This window comes from Macaca mulatta, chromosome 9 (assembly GCF_049350105.2).
Source record: "Macaca mulatta isolate MMU2019108-1 chromosome 9, T2T-MMU8v2.0, whole genome shotgun sequence".
In the NCBI taxonomy this organism is placed as follows: Eukaryota; Metazoa; Chordata; class Mammalia; order Primates; family Cercopithecidae; genus Macaca; species Macaca mulatta.
Genome location: NC_133414.1, coordinates 134,293,057 through 134,315,135, shown reverse-complemented (window position 1 = coordinate 134,315,135; position 22,079 = coordinate 134,293,057). Strand labels below are relative to the sequence as shown.

Below are 22,079 nucleotides of genomic sequence, written 5' to 3'. Positions count from 1 at the left end.
ACTGCTTCATGCTTTCTAAAAATCTTGCTTTCATGGAAATTCGAACTAAGCTTATGATTTGGCAACAAGAACGAGGACATCCCCAGTCTGTATTGACATTCTTGTCCCTGCCCTGGGTCTCGCTGTTCCCAGCCTGCAGACCCACAGTGTAAACACCTACTGTCTCTGGGAGGGGTGTCTCTTTTGCATATGGCCCAGGAAACCTCACTGGGGGGCCATCAGGGCCGTAGTAGCAGCCGGAACTCTTACTCCTGTACCAAGGATGAGACACACAGACATCACTGCCCCCCGACCCCTGCAGATGAGCTGTTACTCCAGGCAGGCAGGCCAGGGGCTCCCATTTGTACTTTTTTTTTTTTAAAGATAGGGTCTCACTCTGTCACCCTGGCTGGAGTGCAATGATGTGATCACGGCTCACTGTCACCTTGAACTCCTGGGCTGAAGCAATCCTCCCACTTGAGCCTCCTAAGGAGCTAGAACTACAGGTGTGTACCACCACACCTGGCTGGGGACCTCTCACTTGGAGGCCTGAGTTCTAGTCTCCAACAGGCTGGTGAATCACTGTCAAGTGGCTCCATCTCCCCATCTGTAAAATGGGACCCAGATCCACCTACTGAGGACAGACGCTGGGAGCACCTGATCAGGTAACAGAAGCAAAAGGGGAGGTGTCAGCTAAGAGCAGCAGCTTTCCTTTATCACACACCTACTAGGTGTCAAGCATGGTGTCACTCTCTGCACACCAGACGTCTGTCATCCTCACAGCAACCTGTAAACTGGCTATTATTGGCCTCATCTCATGAACGGCAAAACTGAGGCTCAGAGAGGTTCACCTACTTGTTCAAAGCCACAGAGCACAGTCTGACACACCAGGTTCATCGGGATGTCCAATTTGGGGTGGGGTAAGGGGTGGGAACGAGGCCGCCCTCAGAGACCAAGGTTTGCATGGGCAGTCCAGGGACAAACACACGCTCTGCACGTCATCAGCAACTCATTCAAATTATTAATAAAAGTTACCCCAAACTTGGAAGCCAGGCAAAAAGATTTCTGCATGCCCTGTCAATGTCACACTCCATGCTAAAACTAGGAATTGGAATTGGGAAACTCCATGGGCCAAATGGCCCACTGCTGATTTTTGTAAAAAAAAAAAAAAAAAAAAAAAGAAAGCAAATAAGTAAAAGTTTTATTGGAATAGTGCCAGACAGTATGGCCCACAAGGCTGGAAATACTTATCATCTGCACTTTACAGAAAGGATTTCTTTGGCCTGGTCTAGAGTATTATCAAATGTCTTGGTTTCACTTACTATGTATTATTGATTAGAGCCTCGTTGCAACAAAGTCAGATGTTAACTTGTAGAAAACAGAAAAGTTGCAAATTATGTTTGTTCAATAGAGAAACAAAGGGTATCTGTAGAAAAAAAAACCCTCAAAGGTCATGATTTTGTTTTTCTCTGTTGAATTGGTGCTAACCAGTTTTCTATTCAACTTTGCCATCTTAGGCTAGCCTTCTTTACCCTACTGACCCATACACTGGTCTCTGTATTCTCCCCCATTTAACCAGCATTACCATCCCGCGGTTTAGCATCATCGAGTTAAATGGATCTCAGCTATGTGCTCAGTGCGTATTTATGCAAGAGTGACGCTTTCAGCTTTTTGGAAATGACCCTTTGCTGGACACCGACGATGCCCGCCTGGCGGATGGTTAGCAAAGCAGCTTCTGGACCCCAGCGGCACACATGACATTCCCAGGTGGCGCACGCAGCAGCAAACCGGTACCTTGGCATCCTGGTGGCTGCGGGAAGCCAAAGCAATCTGCCTGGCCAGCTTCAGGGCTTCTATCCGCATGATGGCAAACTCTAACTCCTCCTGCCCGCAGGGAGTGTGGGCAGACCGCAGGGAAATGCATCAAGACAGACGTCAATGGTTTCCACATCCGAGAAATGAACGTGCCACGAAAATGTGTCATGACAGGCACTCGGGAAAAACACGCGCTCCATCTTTCTCTCATAATTAGCACCTCAGCAGATCATGAAATAAGCATTTAATTTCCTTTTCTAAAAACTACCCTTGTGATTGTCAGGAAGTATTGTGCAGTTGAATACAAAATGATTTTCAAAATGGGATCAAAATTTTTACTGTTCTCTTTTCTTTGATTTCTTTCCCTTTTTCTTTCTTAAGGTAAAGTTGGCCAACAGTTTCCATGAATGGAGCTGCATCTCTCATATGGCTGTTAACAATCTCTCTAGGTTTACTCTGAACGTCCTAGTCTAGAGAATATCAAATTAAGTTGTCAAATTTAAAGCACAGAGTACATCATTGTTTTTGGTTCCAGATGCAAGACTGAGCCCAGATGTTATCTCACTGGGAGTCTGAGATAGCCACGTATATATATAAACAGCTTGGCTCAGTGGTGATCTAACATTCTTGGTTCAGTGAATAAATCACAGAAACTACTTTGGGGGCTATCAATGCTTCTAAATAATGACTATTTGGGCCCAGTTTCTAAATTGAAATAGAAACGGTTTGTTCAATATGTAATCACACAATTCATATCACTTTGGTACCGTGGGTAAAGAACGTCACGTATACCATTCTTTGAAGGGAAGATACATCACTGGGAACATTCTCGGCAGCTCCTCATCAAATCCTGCCTCATTTCATTTGGGCCTCGGGGGTTCATTCTCTACTGAGGTTTTCACAAACTCCCAAAAGGTCACACGTGGGCTACAAACCTGAAGTTTCTGAGCGAATAGTGGGGGGTTCTTTTCTGCTAAGTCGGGCTCCAGATAGTCAAGTGCACCACAGAGAGAGGCGGGGTGAGCTAGCCTGCTGAGGAGGGCGTCAGCAGAGGCAAAGGAGCCCTCGGGAGCTGTCTGAACGCCGGCAGAGAGGAGGACACACAAGAAAAATAGAGGAGAACAGAGAGTGATATTGATTCCAAGCAAGGGCCACGCAGCCATTTGCTGGACATTTCTGCCTTGAGGCTAAAGAGAGTATCAATTAGCTGCCATTACTTGTGGTTTCATCTAGACTAATTCCCACATGCTGACAATGGACATCTTGAGATTGGCAGACCCGACCCCCTCCCCAAAAGGGCAGCCTTCAGTGTCCTCCCACTCCCATGCCACCCTCACTCCCTGGTCAGTGAGTGGCAGCTAGCTAGCGGAAGGTGAAAGGCCAGTTAGCTGGTGCGTTTTCCAAACATAACATAACTCTTCAAGAAATACTTTCAAATATATATATATAGGAAGTGAGGTTTTGGTAAAGATCATTTTCTCAATCATGGAAAGATGATTTCAAATGAAAAAGTTCTTCTGATAGATCAGAAAGACTTCAGAATCAGAAGCCAGCTTTGTAGAAGGTGAACCACGGACGTGTGCTTCAGAGTATTAATGTGAGAGACTGATTCACATCTAGACCCTCTTTTTACTATTGTTTTTCTAGTATCCACTCCAGCATCCAACTGTCAGACACACAGTACGTGCTCAATAAACATTTGATGCATGAGAGAAATGGCCTACTAACACAGAACAAAAATAACACACCAAATCAAGGGCTTCACACCTGCTTGGGGATTGCTGGGCAGGAGGTAGAGGAAATAAAACTAAAATCCACCTAGAAGGATGGTGCATTTCAGACGTATGGAAGACCATGGCACGGGCATCGCTTAGTTTGGGGACTGCAGAAGACCATGTGACATGTGTGCTGTGCAGGGACTCGGGGGTAAGTGAGGCCTTCAGCTCAGCTCTATTTGCTCTGCAAGACCCCAGCAGGGCTTGGGGACAGGAAAAGTCCTGGTCTTTGAACAGGAAAAATTCCCATCACTAAGTCCCAGGAAAACTAACTTTCCCAGAAAAGGGTCCCCTGCCCTCTGTCAAGGATGAAGCTGCAGAGGACTGCTTAACGACTGTTCCAAAGCAACAGTCTAGTCCTAAGGGGCGAAAAATGGAAACTAAGTAACCCTGAAGGCATATCAAGTACTTAAGTGGGAAATGAAAAACCGCACTGATGTGAACAGAGAACCTTCCCCTCATCCTCACAGTATGGGATCGCCCAGGTTGGCTTCTGTGGTCAGGGAGTCAGGGTGGGACCCATGGCAGGTACCAGGTGAGTGTTGCTGTGAAGGCCTGGCCTTCTTGGTGACAATACATAGCTGGTCCTGTGATCTGGGGCCCCTCCAACTCCACTTACAATTTCAATCGCCTCTGAAGGGGTGCCCAAGCCCATGGCCTCCAGCTCCTTCTGGGAGGATTTCTCCGACACCTGCAAGTGTGGCTCTTGGTTAGGGGCCAGTCCTCGTGGGACAGGATGCTGGGCTTTTGTAGCAGCGTTCACAAGGGCTTCAGTCTCTTCAAAACTTGACCTGGGGGAAGCAAAGGGCATCTTTAGTCTTCTCACTGGGAAACTCACTGAAATCAACCAGGATCCCCTGACCATGCAGATATGTGATATGTGACCATATCACAAGGAATCCTGGACTTCCCGAGGAACATGGGCCAGGTCTCCAGTGGCCATGCAGCCTCTAGACTGGGCAGTCACCCCAGGACCAAGTGTCAAGGGAGGGGCAGAAGTACAGATGCCATTGGCTATAGAACCAAGCTCCGGAGTTCAGCAGACCACCAGCTGCCTGGTTGTGGACTCTGGGGAAGTGACTGGGTACCGTGCCTCCAATTCCTTCTCTATAAGATGGAGACAATGGACCTCTCTGTGAAGACTAAATGAGATGCTGCATGCCCGTAAAGCACTTAACACGGTACCTGTCACCTGGTGCCGCTACTGTTTTAGTAACGTAACCACCATCATCATTGTTCTCACCACCCTGGGCAGCCTGCAGAGTCTCTTTTGTAAGTTTGAGAAGTCAGTGCTAGCACTTTCACTCCTGCTTAAAGGGGCAGGCAGACAAAAATAGGCTGGTCCAAATCTTACAGCAATGCCCACACTTACTTGATCAAACAATGCGCTGCTCCAAACATTAGCCCTCATAAATGCAAACATGAACACCCATATCAATAATGTACATTTACCAGGCACTTGAAGTATGCCAGGTACTTCAACAAGAGCTTTACACACAGCATCTCTCTGGAAGACAGAGTGCCCTCTCCCCGTCGCACAGCTGGGGGATGCTCTGGAAGACTGATAGCCTCCTTTAATCTTCATAAAATCCCTGCAAGGTCCGTTTCATTATTACTTTTACTTTACATGCAAGGAAACTGAGGCCCAGGAGAGCCAAGTACCTCACATCAGGTCACACAACCAGGAGGGGGTCGTGGGGTACAGGTGGGATTCAAGCTTTGAATGCTGGACCACAGTGTCCCCCTTTAGACAAATGATGGAATAAGGTGTATGTGTGCTGGGCGAGATTATAGCGGGTGGGTCACACAGTCAACTGCTGAAGGATTTCGCTTTAGTCCAAAGGGCAGCCAGTAACAAAACCAATGCGTTTATGTCCCTGTGGACATTCAGAGACACTAAAGTGTGGGCTGGCCAGGTACTGTGGCTCATGCCTGTAATCCCAGCACTTTGGGAGGCTGAGGTGGGAGAAGTCCTTGAGCCCAGGAGTTTGAAACCAGCCTGGGCATCATAGTGAGACCCTGTCTCTATTAAAAAAAAAAAAAATTATGTGGCGTGTCAGCTGCCTGAATCTATGCACTGAAATGAAGTCAAAATAACAGCATGAAGGCGCTCAGAGTCTCTGGAACATCCAGCGTGATGTGTAACTCTCTCATCATGGAAGTCATACCCTGAACACGGCGTCGGGGACTCTGACATGCGGACGGGAGTTGACTTGACAGGGCTCTCCTGAGAAGTGTCAAACATAAGGTACAAGGCCTGCTTCTTCGGGGCGTCATCGTCCTGCTGCAGGGATCAAAGTCACATATCAGCTTGGGTACAGCTGGCCTGAACGTGCAGCTGAGATGAAAACCAGAGGGAACAAATAACCCACCAGGGTAAAGCCTTCATTGTTCTGGAGCCACCAGGAAGGAAGGAGGAAGTGGGGCCTGGTTAGGAGGGAAGGAGGATGCAGAGAAAGTACAACTGAGTTCAAGTAGGAACGTGTGCCAGTGGAGAAGACTCCACGGCATTGGTGAGCTGGACTTTGTTCAATTCACCAACATTTTCTGAGCACCTTCTCTGGGCCAGGAGCTGCGCTGGCCACTGCAGATAAACAGAGAGGTAGGGCAAGAGCCCAGAGCTGGGCTGACCGTAGCTGAATGAGCCCAGGGGCTCTGCAGGGGCAGGGCCTGGAGAGCAGCTCAGCTAGACTAGAAACAGGGCTGCGGGATGTGAAGCCCCAAAATGGAATTGGCATCTCTCGGTGATGGGAAGACCTTGAAAGACCCCCCTCCACATGCCCTGCTGGGGTCCCCAAAGAAGTCCCTGCAAAGGCCGGCAGGTATGCTGTTCTGCACCGCCATGAAATCTCTGGGTGGCTCTGCTGTTCCCGAGCAGGGCATGCTCCTCACAAAATTCATCCACGAGGCCTGCCAACGAGCCAGGCAGTGGGTGGTGGCACAAGAGGAAGGGGCCCCTTGTGGTTTCAATCCATTTAAATCAAAGATCTCAAAACACATGACAGTTCCCCTTCAGTGGTAAAATGTGTCACCCTCAGTATTATGTATATGGCCTCAACTACTGGGGACTCAGTTGTGATCACAGAGCTAAGCTCTTTAAGCAACACACCAGGGGATGATGACAAAGCCCACGCACTTTACTTGGGCAGCTGTGACCTCACTGATGTGGCGCTTGTGTTAAGCCTGTGCCTGGGGACATTCTCCCACCCAACCTTCAGGTCTAACTTACAGCAACCTGCAGTTTGGAAGCAGTAACCCCGGCATCAATGACTGATGCAAAGTAAGATAAAGAGTAACATGTCCAGGACTGTGTAGCGCTGCAAGCAAGCCCTCCTGTGTGCCACACGTCTCCGAGGGCATCGCTGACAGCAGCAAGAGGTCACCCTTGGAATAACATGCCCCAGGGCAGCAGGTATTATGCCAGGAAAGACAGTGCCCATCATAACCTCTTAAAATGAAAAACCAGGGAGAAAGGCTTATTGCCCAGAGAAAATATTCAGTTACTTAAAATAATTTCTCAAAAACAGCTAATCGTATACCTGAAAAACCACCACTACCTCATTTTATTTTTTTTAAAGAAATCTCTAGCTCTTTCTCAGTCTAAGAAAGTAATTCTGCTGGACATCTAATTGCATTCTATGATTTTCTCCCTGAAAATGTCAAACGAAGTGGATTGAGTACAAACCTCAACCCCCCAGCCCCAGTCCATCATCGCTGTGCACCCGGGAAGCTGTGTACACAGAGAGCACTCGATTTGGGGTCTGAGCTCCCAGAGACGCTCTGCACAGGGGAGGAGGCCCCTGAAGGCAGGAAAGCGAGTCCCCTAAGTGGCCCGAGGCAGAAGAACTTACAGGTAAGGAGGAGCCAATTTTTTCCATATATTCAATTTCATAGGAGTTTCTGTAATCCAACTCTGCAAAAACAAAAACAAAAACAAACACAAAAAAACAAAAGATCAGGTTAGTGCCAGAGGAGAAAAATGGGAAGATCTGAGCCAGGCAGGGTGGCTGCTATCACAAGACTCTGGACTGACGGTGTCCACTGCCTAGAGACTTCTTATACAGCCTGAAGAAAAGGCCCAGCTCGGCTATTTTCAGACAATTGCTAGATGTCTTGCTGTAAAGGGGCTTCTGCCATTAGGGAGGCTGAGAAGGTCCTGAGGAATTCCATGGCACGACCAAGCATAGCCCGAGTGTGGCCGGACCTGAGCGGTCTGCGTTGAATGTTCCCATAAGACAGCATGTGCATTCTGGGTGCTGGTTTCCTCTGTAACTCTCATGTGCAACACGTGGGATGATACATCCTCATGAGGTTTTGGAACTGGACCCTTACTTGTCCCTCTCTGGGTATTCAGCTCTGGCCACCCTCTGAAGTAAGGGAAGAACGACATGATTCCTTCAGTGCTGCTGGTAAGAGAAGTTTTGCAAGTCACCGGGAGCCTTTCCCAGGGGTCTACCAGTGTCTTCAGGGCTGGTCCAAATCTATTTTCAAACACAAAGACTAGTAAAGTCCAATGGGTGGAGAAATGACCTGTTTAAAATGGATTGGTGAAAATCCCATACACTCAATGGAGATGGCAAACACCACTGCCTGCCTCCAGTACCTGGAAACTGAGCTGACGCTCAACTGAATTCCCCGTCCAGCAAATGAATGGAGCACCTCCTATATGCTTCGCACTATGCCGGGCATAGCGAATATGGTGGTGGATAAGACTAGAATGGACTTTTGTCCTCACAGAAGCCACAATCTGGAGCTACCAGATGCCTCTTTTCTACTTACAAAGAAAGCCAAGAGGTGAAGAGTGACCTGCTCAGAAACCCACTGTGAAAAAGCATCAGTGGCAATTCATCAAGTTTAATCTTTCGACTTTTTTAAAGATGAAAATAAAGATAAATAGCAGTTCTGGTTTAAAGCCCCTTTATTTCTGCCTATTGTTAAAGGCATCATCCAAAAACTATGAGCTTTAAAATGAGATATTTCCTGGAGGACTTTCTTAAAACCTGCAAATGGTTGAATAACCCCAACTACTTAAGCAAGTGGACAATCTTTCACGAATCTCTGAATCTCCCTTGGTGAGGCAAACATATCCTTCTACTCGGCATGGCCAGCTCATGAGATCGAAGACAGTTTTGTGGATGAAAGGCCAGAAAGCCCTGTTGCATCCTGAATAGAGATAAGTAGAGAAAGTGTGTTTCCAACTCTCACACCAAGCCTGAACCCCAGGGTCTGCCCCAGCTTAAGACAGAAGCATTAATTTGTAAAGTCTTAATTGCCACCTCACCTTAAAAATGAGAAGCAGGACAGGGCACAGAGGCTCACACCTATAATCCCAGCACTTTGGGAAGCTGAGGCTGGCGGATCATTTGAGGTCAGGAGTTCAAGACCAGCCTGGCCAACCCCATCTCTACTAAAAATACAAAAATTAGCCGGGTGCACACCTGTAGTCCCAGCTACTTGGGAGGCTAAGGCAGAAGAATCACCGGAACCCAGGAGGCAGAGGTTGCAGTGAGCCAAGATTGCACCACTGCACTCCAGCCTGGGTAACAAAGCGAGACTGCCTCCAAAAAAAAAAGAGAGAGAGAGAGAAGGAGGAAGGAGACAGGGATGGACGAGGTGATATTTAGGGTCTCTCTCTGATCTATCTATCACTTTCCAAGTACAAAACCCTGAGACTATCATTTTACTGTTCTTTTATAAGCTGTTTAAGTTGAGAAAATAATAGTGAATCAGCTGCCTCTTCTAAAGTATCATTACGATTGCCAAGGCATTACAAGCCCTAAATTATTTAACAGAAATCTTTAAACACACTCCAATACAGCACAGGGCACCCAGGACACACCAAACAAGCAACAGACCACCGCAGAGTTTTTCCAGGGACCTGTGGCCTCAGGCGAGTGCCCGGCTCTGGTAACCAGCTCGCCTCACTAAAGCGTCCCACTTGGAACCTCAGCTCTTCTGGTGGCTGAATCTGGGTGAGTTCTAGTTCACGGAGCTCACTCATCTGCCTTCTCTGCTACCTGCCAAAAGGAAGTTCCTTCACACTGTCCTGTGTCCCCCATTCCTCCCTTCAGAAGGAGCAACTGATGGTGCAAAAGTGGGGTTCTCTGACACCCACATTAGTGTTTGTATTTGTGAGATGCCTGGTTTCAGAAGGCCCACACTCCTCCCCGTCAACCCCAAACGAGTGGCAGATGCCTGGAGATGCTCCTTCGGAACATGCCCTGCTTGCTGCAATCACAGTCATTTGGGGTCCTGATTTATAATTTACAAAGTGACCTGGACAGGATGTAAGAAAAAGAAATACTTCCTCCTGTCATCTTGGGTGATCTCTGATCCTTTGAGAAAATATCTTTCTGATGGTTTTCAAAATTTCACTCATCTGCTTCAAATCCTAAGCCTCAAAGGGCAGGCACAGGGGTGAAGCCACATCCAATTTCAGCCCCATTTTCACACCATGCCACACACAGCTGGCAGGCCAGGAAGGGTGACGCCACCATACCAAGTGGCACATCATATTCCCAACTGGAGGAGACAGCCCTTGCTAGCGTGTGTGGCTGCTCCTAGCCGAAGAGGCTCAGTTACTGTTCCCCGGTCCCGTCATTTCTGAGGGCTGCTTTTGGTAATTATTTCCTATGGGGGCACTGCACGGCGAGAGGGCTTCAGTGCTGCTTTCATCTGACTCTGGTTGCTGGGGGCTTGCTGGGAACAGGAAAGAGCCTCAGCAGAAGCCAGAAGGATGCCACTGAGTCTAGGTCTCTGTTCCCAGGATCAGGGAAGCCAACTCACCCGATGTCTCCTTGCCTATTGACTTATCTCACAAGTGGAGCTCAAAGAGCCTATATTTTGTAGGCAAAAATGAAATACTTTAAGATAAAAATCCTTCTATGGGTTACACAAATGTAAAGGAGCATGATCATATATATTCCTGCTCATGGCTAGTATTTTTGGAACTTTTAACCTAAGTGACATTACATTAGGGGAGAAGAAAAGAGTCCACGGAAAGAGACAGAGAGCTGCTCCCAGCTTCCCCACCATCACCCTTCTAAGTGTCCGCAGTGTGACAGAGACGATGCCTGCCGTTAAAGAACAGCTGAGGCTTCCAAGGAGGGCGCTTTCCCCTCTGTCGGAGTGGGAAGGAGGGACTAACAGAGCTGTGTTAAATGACACAGGGAAACTGGGTGGCCACCAGAGTCACTGAGACTTGTGAATCTAAAACAACTGCACTCTGTCAGGGTCTCTTGGACAGCCAGGAGAGGACTCAGCTGTGTAGACCAATGGTTGCTAATCTTTTCCTCCACAAGAACCACATGGGTTAAGTTTTCTCCCACTGCATCATGCTTTAAAAGACTGCACCAAAAAAGGGCATTTGCTAAGCAACCATGCAAAGAAAACCATTTATAACTGTCAATGAGTTCTTCATCCGCGGAAGATGACCAGTGTCATCCTAGTGAGTTGATACGATTACAGCCCAAGTGTGGTATTTTAATCCCCTGGGCATCCTTCTAAACTAGTTACACTCAGGTGTTTTGAAACATTAAAGACAACTTGAAGCTCTTCAACACTCCACTCCTACGGACCTAGGTAGGAAAGTGTGATTAGTCAATAGCTTCATTCTACAGGCTAAGGCAGCAAGTCTTCTCCATGCTCACAGAAAGAGCACAGCTGCTAAGTCAGGCAGACCTGGCTCTCCATGGATTTGTGCCAGGATACTGGGAGAGTCATTAACAGCTCCAAGCCTCTGTATCCTTGTTCTTAAAATGTGGAATTGTAGAAAAGCACTCTGCAGACTGAGAGGATGAAATGAAATCATGAATATAGAAGACTGCACAGCTCAAAGTAAGTCCTCACCCAATGACAGGCCCTAGCTTATTATTGTTACCTATAGAATTAATACGATAGCGAATATGTATTTAAATCATAATTATTATTTCTCACTCAACATTTCCTTTTCCTACGGTTGATGACTTCATTGTAAGAGTCTCAGATCACAGCTGGGGCCCCGCACGGATTCTTTCTGATGATCACATCAGCACCCCTGGGCATGTGTCTGGTGCTGCTAGACCGGACCTCATTACATTAACAGTATTTCCACATCCAGATGCTGGAGGGACCCTGGGTGCATCAGCGAGGTAGATGCAGTGGGGCCGTACCTCCTGAAACCGCAACTGTTGTGTCTTCACACTGATGAAGGATTTTTGATTGTCTACCAACTAAAATTATAGTCATGACTTCCCAAATCTTCCCATTTTCTAAGGTAATGGGTTTAACCAAGTTTTGTTCCCAACTCATGTATTTACATATTTGTTCAATCTTTATAGAAACAAACAACTGTCAAATATGTCACTCAGCTAGTAAGTTGTCTGTTTTAGTAGTGTGGAAGATGGACAAATAAATGCCACCATTGAATGAGGTACATATCAGCCCTGAAAGTACTGTTAGTATTTTTATATTTTCTAAGGAAAAAAATGCATGTATTTGGTTCCTGATGGGAAAACTAAAGACACACACATATCAAAATCATATGCCTAGCTCCAATCGGCTTTTTTTTTTTTTTTGAGACAGAGTCTCACTCTGTCACCCAGGCTGGAGTGCAGTGACGTGATCTCAGCTCACTGCAACCTCTGCCTCCTGGGTTCAAGCAATTCTCCTGCCTCAGCCTCCCTAGTAGCTGGGATTACAGGTGCCCACCACCATGCCTGGCTAATTTTTGTATTTTTAGTAGAGACAGGGTTTCTCCATGTTGGCCAGGCTGGTCTCGAACTCCTGACCTCAGATGATCTGCCTGCCTCAGCCTCCCAAAGTGCTGGGATTACAGGTGTGAGCCACCACCCCCGGCCCCAATCTCAGGATGGTTTCTAAATGCGTTTCTCCAACATTTAGAAATTTCTTACCAAGCTTAACAGATGTGACCCATCATAGGTGTTATCCAAATGGCCAAGTCTGATGCCTGTGCTCAAATGTCCCTTGCTGCCTCTGGGATGTAAAGCCTCTTCCCCACAGTGCTCCACACCCGATGCAGGTGATGCCCATTGCAAGATCACATTGCTGAGCTGACACTACTAAGCTGTTGACCTGCCTGACCTTGTATTAACTTTATTTCACAAACTTGACTTTAGCCCCATGACATTGAGGGTGCTGTAAGGAACAAAGATGAACCTGACAAAGTTCTTGCCTTCAGGAAACATACAAGCTAGTTGGGAAGCAAGAAATGCACACACATCATTATTTTGGTGTTACATACCCCCAGCTCAGCCCAGACCAAACACTGAAAGTGGGCGGAGCCAGGATCCCACGTCCAAGGAAAGGCTGGGAGGAGGCAGCACTAAGGAAAGGGTGGGAAACAGGGATAAGGTCGGGGGAGTGCAGTGCGGGTAGGGGGAAGGGTGTTCCAGCAGGCGGGGTCTGCAGCAGCACTGCAGAGGCAGCGGAGTAAGGGGTCTTCCAGGAAGAGGCTCCTGCCTCGGATGCAGGTGCAGAGGGAAATGAGGATCCAAGGGAGGCTGAGGCCAGATCATAGGGCCTCTGGGGTCAGGTGAGAGCAAGATGGTCACTTTTATTTTTTTCTATTTATTTATTTATTTATTTTTGAGAGAGTCTCACTGTCACCCAGGCTGGAGTGCAGTGGCACAATCTCAGCTCACTGCAACCTCTGTCTCCTGGGCTCAAGCAATCCTCCCGCCTCAGCTTCCTGAGTAGCTGGGACCACCGGGACACACCACCATGCCCAGACAATGTTTTGTACTTTTGGTAGAGACAGTGTTTTGCCATGTTGCCCAGGCTCGTCTTGAACATCTGGGTCTTGAGCTCAAGTGATCCACCTGCCTCAGTCTCCCAAAGTGCTGGGATTACAGGCATGCGCCACTGTGCCTGGCCAAGATGTTCACTTTTGGACCTCTCAAGCCCCAAACCAGAGGGTCAACCTGACAGTCAACCAAAAGGCTTTATTTTACAGAAAACAAAATGCCAAAAAGTACAAGCATCCATAATTTGGATCATCTTTTCATTGTCAAAGTTAGAAAGCCAGTTTTGGGTAGGGAGAAGATAAGCATCCAGTACTCTGAAAAACATGAAATAGATCTACCATAAATGCATGCTGGTACCATTCCAAGACCTCGTGGGTACAAAGCAAACCATGACTCCAGGCCTGACTGTGGAAGAGCGTCCAGAAGAAGGCTGGGGGTTTTTGAGCTACGATTAACATCCACCTGCACCCTCATGACACCACCACTCCACCCAGAAAGGGAGGAAACCGTTTAAAGGAGATCTTAGTCTCTTATTAGCAGCAAAGAAGTGGAAACCAGACCTTCATGTATGATCTTCTTCACAGTGATTTCTACTCAGTTCAAAAACACTGTTAGAAATCGGCCAGGCGCGGTGGCTCACGCCTGTAATCCCAGCACTTCGGGAGGCCGAGGCGGGCAGATCACAAGGTCAGGAGTTTGAGACCAGCCTGACCAACATTGTGAAACTCTGTCTCCACTAAAAATACAAAAATTAGCTGGGCGTGGTGGTGCACATCTGTAATCCTAGCTACTCAGGAGGCTGAGGCAGGAGAATCGCTTGAACCCAGGAGGCGGAGGTTGCAGTGAGCCGAGATCACATCATTGCACTCCAGCCTGGGCGACAGTGCAAGACTCCATCTCAAAAAAATAAATAAATAAAATAAAATGTTAGAAATCAAGAAAGGAAAACTCAAAACCATCACAAAAGCTGGGGTGTCAAAATGCCAACTGGGCAGCCTCACAGAGGTGGCTGGAGGAGAAAATGGGTTGGAGGGCTGGGAACGTGGTGCACCGACAGGTCAGGGCAATGGGGTCACCCCTCCCAAGAAAGGCGCTAGCTCTCCTTCAAAAAGGCTTTCCTATCAAAAAGGAAGCATGAGCAGGGCATGGTGGCTCACACCTATAATCACAGCATTTTGGGAGGCCGAGGCAGGCAGATCACCTGAGGTCAGGAGTTAGAGACCAGCCCAGCTAACACGGTGAAACCCCGTTTCTACTAAAAACACAAAAAATTAGCTGGGCGTGGTGGCACACGTCTATAATTCCAGCTACTCGCGAGGCTAAGGCAGGAGGATCGCTTGAACCCGGGAGGCAGAGGTTGCAGTGAGCCAAGATCGAGCCACTGCAATCCAGCCTGGACAACAAGAGTGAAACCCTGTCTCAAAAAAAAAAAAAAAAAAAAGAAAGAACACTGAAATTGAATATACACAGGAGGAAGGAGGATATAATGAGTTAAGCAAAGTGTGCGGAGCCCATTTCTGAAGAGGGAATCATGTCCTCTTAGCAAGCCTGGGGTAAATCTCTGGTTTGAGGCTTCATTAAAAGGTGTGGCCATAGTGTCTGAACACCTTATGGGGCCTAAGAATAACAGTGGCGCCAAGCAACTCCAGGTCAGTGACCTACACTGAAAGTACGACCTGAATGACACCCCCTTGGAGCTGTGTTTATCAAAATCACAGCGGGGACATAAGCCATGGGCAAAGCTCGAGTGGGCGCTCAGGACCCAGTTGGTGGAGTCCTGAGGTGGAGTTAGAGGGCACCGTGCTGGCTCTTAGCAGGAGTCTTGGGTCAAGGGACAGTTGGTTGCAAGTCTCAGGCTGTTTTCAAACACAGCCTGAGCTTCAAGTGCAGCGGGAGACGTGCAGACGATCTCACAGTAATGATCACATGGTTACCTGGCTGAGAAGTTTCTCCCCTGGCCTTTGGCTCCCTAGGGGCAGTATTCTCCGAGGCAGAGTGGGGGTCCGGCTGGCCACAGAGTTGCTTACCCTCAGTGGGTGAACTGAATTTGGTCTCGTTTACAAAGGTGGACAGGTCCGAGGGTTGCGGGTAGTCCTGTTTGTCAGCCTCCAGGTCCACCGTCATGCACGTCCACTTCTGGTTGGTGACCGCCAGCTTTTCCTCATCTGTGGCGTGGACCACTGCAGAGATCACTGGTGGTGTTTCTGGTGTAGCAGCTGGGGTGGGGTCCTGCAAAGAGAAGAGCAACAGTGTCTTGTCTCATCAGACTCTTGGTCAGAAACTGCTCCCACCCTCAGGTCTGGGGACCCATTAGCCAGGACAGGTCCCAGTCACAATCCTCTGCATGCTTTTCTCGGACTCTGCTCCAAATGGCCCATTAAGGAAATGGATGGACACACAGATTCTTCCCTCTATGAATCTCCTTTTATGATGGTTTGTTTCAGGGAATGACCATGAATTTAAAAAAAAAGAAATCAGGATTTTGTGTCTTGGTTACTTGAGCTTTCCTGCTAGTTTTATGACTACGACAGCTGTGTGATGCTCACACAGTGCTTCAGGCTTGCATATCAGTATCACCAGAATCACCTGACCATCATCACACCAGTCCCCGGAGGCAGAAAAAGGGGGATCTTCTCTCCATTTCCATAGGAGAGTGGGAAGTGGAGTAGGGCAGGGTGGGAACCTAGAGAGGTCAGGGCAGAGCTGCAGCTGGGACCTGAGCCCCTATCCCCAGGGCTGCGTGCTTCCCTCCACTGCCCCCACCCTGGCCAGGGTCTGCAGGCTGGGGCTTTGCTGGCTCAGACTTGGAGGGGCGGCAGGTCTGCTTGTTTTATGACCCAGAAATTAGCCCTAACCGTATGACTGACAGGCTTGAGGATAACTTTCCTTGGTCTGTAAAGGGTAGAAGAAATGGAATCTATCTGATGGAGGAACTGGTAAGAGGGACTCTAATAAAGAAAGAACCCAAGCCCCACTTCCTTAGGGAAGGGGGTTCCCTTTGCTTCCCACTCCAATTTTGGCTACACAATTCAGTGCTCCTGACACTTGCTGAGTTTTTTCACCTCATCTCAAGAGACTGCGTATTTGTTCATCTCAAGAGACCTGCTCGACTCGACAGTCCTAGAAGTTCACAGCAGATGAACTGGCCTGAATGGAGCAGAGTGGGTCCTCTAGAGCCCAACTAACATTTTTCCTGAACGTCTTCCTACTCTCGGGACACCCTCTGATCTTCTGCAAAGTGAAGGGATCAAAACAACGTCGGGCAAACATCGAGGGACCCTCCACACAGGAGGCAAGAAGAGGGTCTTGGAAACATGATCTTGGAAACAGGCCCGGGATGAGCAGAAAGCAAAGCTTTGTCAACAAGGGAGGAAAACCCCCCTGGGGGGGGAGGGCATAAACCATCAAGATCAAAGGAACACTGTACCTGGGAAGGTGGATCAGAGAGAGGAGACCGTTTTGGCGACTTTTTCACCCTAAATGTGTCACTGGAAACAAAATGGAAAACGTAAACACAACAAGCAGAGGGATGGAACACTCCAGAGCAGCACAGAGCGGACCGAAGCTACTGCCTCTGCGGAGCCATCTGGCCCAGGCCACCCTCCCGCCTCTGCCACTGCAACACCAGCGAGCAGACAGCCACGCTGGCTACCCACTCTCACTTTTTAACAGCTATTATTTTTGCCCCCAAGGGAAAGATCCATCAAGCTGGAAATCTTTAAAGAGATGCCATTTTGGAGAACGACCCAGAAAATGAAGCTAAATTTAACTAAATGTTCTTATTTTATAAAGCAAATTTTTGGTGAGCAGATTAATTTATCCGGATTCTTCCAGGGATGTCTGAACCCAACTAAGGCTCAGGGAGGGGCTCCAGGCTCAGGACACCGATTTACAGACGGGCAAGGCGACACCTCACTTAAGGAACAATTGAAGGAGGCCACGCAGAAAGAAAGTTCGGGGTCCTCAAGGAGAACCTGCTGAATCCTCCCTATCACAGGGTCCTCAAGCTCAATGGATTCCCATGCTCTGAAGGCTTCTAGGTGGAATCCTGATGAAAGCTAGGGCCAGGGGAGAGATGAATTTTTTGGTCTTCTCTTAACCATGGTAAACAGACAAGATTCACAGCTCTTCTCTCCCTGTTTCTCCTTCATATGAATAGCGGGGCTGGGAGGCAAAGGAAACACCAAATCAGACTCCTGAAGGGTCAAGGAAGCAGATCCCAGGAGGAAGGGATGACTTTTAGCCTGAGCAGTTCCATTCAGTCCACCGAGCAGTCTGGGGGTCACTTCCACAGTCAGAATGGGGGCTCTTTCCACCCTGTAGACTGGCCCCTGCCCCGTTTCAGCCCCTCCATGGGATGGTCTCACTCCCAGCAAAGCAAAGGCTTTGGGGGATGATCCCTCTCCTTACATCCCACCGCCCTCCCCTGCTTTGCACGTTAACTGGGTGGGCAGAGCAATTTAATTTGGCACTCAAGTTCCTTCCTTGTGTTCTCTCACATCACTCCAACAATGGCATTTAATCATGAAAAAAAATACTACAAATGGCTATTTACAGCTCTTATAACATTTGCCATTAAAACAGTGCCATCGCAGCTTGAAGCATATATTTATTCATGCATATAAATATATAATCATATATTTTATAGTTGCTAAGTGGCTCGAAATTACTCAAGGAATCCCTTGGGCAGAAGAGAGTCTGATGGACTCGACCCTATCCTGGGACTGCTGGCCACCTGGACTGGCCAGCTTCCCTTGTAAGGACAGGGAGAAGCTGCATGTCTTTGGACCCCCAGAACTGCCCACAGATCCCTCCTGGCCAGGGGAGGCAAAGCAGCAGAGGCACAGAAATGGTCAGCTCTGTTTCTACTGACAAGTGACCCAAAGATGGCAGACAAGGCATGCTGACACCCAGCCAGGTCCTGGGTGACTGAGGATGCAGGACTGGGGCAGCCTGGCGATGGCTCTCACAGCCATGTGCTCCACTCTACGCTGGCCCTGCATTTCAGGGCACCCTGCAGGCCTCAATTTGGAACGGCCCAAACATTTCTGCTTCACATGTTAGCAAGAATAAGCTGTGGCCATCGCTGCCTGTGGTTAGACCAGACAGTTATTTTAACGTGAAGCCACAGTAGTGTTGAAAGCAATCGCCCACGAGCCCAGTTTAAAATGAAAGAATGTAATGAAGAGTTAAAAAAAAAAATGTATGATTTCAGATGAAGACATCCAATATGCAAGGGAAGGAAAAAAGTTCCATTCCTGACAAGCAGGCAGATGCTGGATAATCACATTTTCACAGCCAAGCAGTCTCTTATGCGAATCACTATGAAACAGAAAAGTAATCTTTGCTACTGGGGAGCCCCATGCCCCGTCATTCCCAGGCCCACCATATAAATACATCAGTAGCAGCCATAGAGGGGAAACAAAATTGGCTTGGAAGCAAAAACAAAAGGCAGAAAAATAAGCGCATTTGGCATAAGAAGCAGATTGCATTAAATTTACTTACAACAGAGAACACACAGACATCACATCTTCAACCATCCTAAGACAAGAAGACAAAGAAAAAGAGAGACAGACAGAAGGAACTGACAAAAAAGATAAATCTGCAGACAACTGGTTATTAATGGGTTAGGATACGGCGGCCATCGCTGTAAGGTCTACTTCTGAAGGTGGGCAATGCCCAGCTTTTTGGAAGGAGCTGCTGGGGAACACCTTCCTACCTTCCTCTCTTGGTCCTAATGATGCCACAAAGCTGTAGTGCCCCAAGAGCTTTGTCAGACCCATGCAAGATCTTCCAAGCCAAAGTCCCTTCTGCACTAGAGGTGAGACCACAAGCTGGGTAAACTTCCCCGACCCCTGTTAGCTCTGATGCTCAAACAAGAAAGTGACTGGGGATGCCTATGAGACACAGAACATATCTTGGAGAAGGAGGAGGCGGTGGCTAAGGTTGGCTCTCACTCCACAGATGAGAGAGCATGGCCTTGCAGTCCAGCCATTGCAGACTTCTCCTCTTCCAGGCTTGAAATCAAGTTTCCAACGTGAATTCTAGGGAGTCTCTAGGAAGGACCTAGTTGGGGAACTGATCTAAAGAAAAAAGTCCCTATTGTGGCCAGGATGGCCTCCAGCCACCACTAGACAGTGGCAGGTTGATCCAAGGTAACCTGCTACAGAGACCTCCTCTCAGGAGGCCCTGGGTTCTTCTCAGATGTTCAACGTTAGGGGGAGCCCAGAATGGAGGTAAACATGTCGTTCTCTTTTGTGCCAGACAGACCCAGAGGGGCCAGCGCTGTGGTCTGTTCTGCTGCCCCTGGGAGACTGATCTCCTTAGCCTTGTCAAATTATTGACAATACTGCCCACGAGAGTAAGGAAATCGCCAAGGTATTAACCACAGAGGCCAAAGAATAAAGGACCAGCAGCCATCCATGTTAGAGCCGGGTCTTGGGATGGATTCTAGAGGCATGGGTGTTTGGTTTTTAAGCACAATATACTTGACCCTGTCAAGTGTCTTGTGTCTTGCCAAGTCCACAGAGCCAAGGACTAATGGCTTCCTGGGGATTGTGGGGATTTGCTCCCTGCTTTCAGGCTCCATTTATCTCTTCAGAACTTGCAGGGACTTTGTCTACAAAAGATGACTGGAGAGGAGGAAGGAGACAAAGAGGGGTGTTTCTTACAGGCTGGTTGGGGTACAGCAGGGAGGGGCCCAGGCCACATCTCTCATTCCTGGGCCTCCTGGAATCTACTATGTTTGCCTCCTGGGCTAATGTCTCATTAATAGGCAGAAACAAGTACTGTAAATTTTAACATTTTAAAGGGTGTATCTCCTAGCTTCTCCAAACAGCAATCACTCACCAATAGGGAGATCAACCAGATTTCTAATGGACCTTTCCCCTCTCTGGGATCTCCCAGACTGCTCTGGAGCTGAACATCAGGTCTTTGGCTACAAGTAAAGCTCTAGACCATTGATTTATTAAAGCAAAAGATCAAGGACACAAAGGGGTATGTGGATGGGAAAATGCCACCACTGTGACCGCAGAGAGAAAGGAAAACACGTATATTGTCTGCCTGGTGCAACGGCCATAAGCGTGGCATCATCACAGCACCCAGGGGCAAGGTTAGGGCAGTCGAAGGTTATCCAGGCACATGACCAACAGTCACAGTCAATGTGCACCCCCGCCTCCGATCCTTACCACCACCACCCCTGAACTTACGTCTTTAGGGGCGTCTTCTTCTTCTTGGCGGGCTTGTTTAGCCCATCCCCGTCCACTCCATTGGCTTCGATAGCACTGGCTGGGATCTCAAAGGAGGCTGGGGATTTAGAAGGTGAGCTGGGGGTCTTAGAGGATGTCTTAAAGGGGTCAACGGACTCATCACAGGTGTCTGGGTCAAAGCTGTATGATTGTTGGGGCAGTTTGGGAGACTCCTGCATTTTTGAGGTGGAAGAAAAGGGGTTAAAATTGGGGTCATCCCACTTGTCAATATCAAAGGTGTAAGTACCTTTAGCAATGGGGATGTCATTGGGTTCAGCAGGGGATCTGGGAGGTGAGGCAGGAGTGTTGTCAAGTTTCTCGGGTGTCTTTTTCATCTTTGGCCTCCTCAGGGGCATTTTGGCAACTGGCTTTTTGCCTATCTTTTTGGTAGGAGGGGGGTTTTCCTGCTGGTTGTCCCAACTACACTTGTCCTCAGAATAGTCAAACTCCAGCCTTACGGAGAGCCCTTTGGCTGGAGAGTCCTCTTGCCCCCCGCTATCTGATGGGGTCACCTCCCCTGCCTCCGGGGCCGTGGTAAGAGGCAGCGTTTTCCTCCCGACAGGGGGTGAGCTCTGCACTCTGCCACCTCCAGAAGCTGGGGGGACAGCCCCTTCTGCGCTCTCTGAGTCCAGAGGGCAGGCAGCTTTGGGCCCTGCAGCAGGCTCAAGGGGCGTCTCCTCCAGTAAGGCTGGGCCAGGACCTTCCGTCTTGGCAGATTCTGTTTTCGTCTCAGATGCTAGATTCTCCCCACTGGGGACGAGGCTCTCTTCATCTGGTTCCTGTTGCGTCTCCTTCACTGGGGGGGTCTCTGTGGGTTTCTTGGTGGTCTGTTTCTTTTTTAAGGAAGGCGGCCTTGGTTTTTTAGTTCGCTTAAGGGTACTGGAAGCACTGCTGGAACCCGTGCTATATGCATCTGGGGCGAGGGCCACGGCCTCAGGATTACCTGAGGAAGAAGCACCATCAAAGTCACTGGCTTGCAGGCTGAGCGACCGGGACAGCGTAGACTTAGAGATGGGGACGGAATCCGTGGACTTCCTCCGTGTGTTCACTTTGCCCTCCTGATTCTTACCGTCTGAGGCACGAGGTTCCAAGGTCTGAAAGGTATCCACAAGCTCAATGTTGTCAAAATCCAAGTTGTAAGTCCCGCTGCTGGCTATCGGCTTGTCTTCATCGAAGACGGCAGAGAAGGAGTGTGACGGGGGGCGGAAGGGACTTCCTTCCACTGAGTCGCTCCGTGGGCCATCAGGGACAGGGACTGTCTCAGAACCACATCCTGAGGAAACAGAGACAAATCCATCAATTACAGACACAGGATACATTGGGGCACCTCTCCTCTTGTGCCAAAACATCACCTTCCAGCGTAGGGGTTGACAAACCATGGCCCCAGGCCACCCCTGCCCATCACGCTGGGTGTACTACTTGAGTACAGATCCTGGCCCACCCATAATTAGCTCGAGACCCTGGCCAGGCTTGCCCAGAGTTCCCTCATCTGTACAATGCGGGTGATGAGGACCGATTAA

At 48.6% G+C, this 22,079-nt stretch overlaps 1 protein-coding gene across 50 annotated transcripts in view; it reads right to left on the bottom strand.

The window, feature by feature from the left end:
- The window catches only part of TACC2 (transforming acidic coiled-coil containing protein 2), a 264,869-nt gene that overhangs the window by 22,820 nt on the left and 219,970 nt on the right, over positions 1–22,079 (bottom strand). For 21 of the 50 annotated variants that reach the window (XM_077947661.1, XM_077947658.1, XM_077947677.1 and 18 more), the window contains 9 exons: positions 20,521–21,832; positions 18,818–18,853; positions 16,740–16,800; positions 15,340–15,541; positions 7,421–7,482; positions 5,738–5,853; positions 4,189–4,360; positions 2,730–2,870; positions 1,774–1,863 (listed from right to left, as the gene is read on the bottom strand). In XM_077947661.1, the coding sequence (XP_077803787.1) occupies positions 1,774–1,863; positions 2,730–2,870; positions 4,189–4,360; positions 5,738–5,853; positions 7,421–7,482; positions 15,340–15,541; positions 16,740–16,800; positions 18,818–18,853; positions 20,521–21,832 (2,192 nt within the window). The remainder of the gene's footprint in view (positions 1–1,773; positions 1,864–2,729; positions 2,871–4,188; positions 4,361–5,737; positions 5,854–7,420; positions 7,483–15,339; positions 15,542–16,739; positions 16,801–18,817; positions 18,854–20,520; positions 21,833–22,079) is intronic. The other 29 variants (XM_077947681.1, XM_077947690.1, XM_077947697.1 and 26 more) reach the window with 6 other exon arrangements.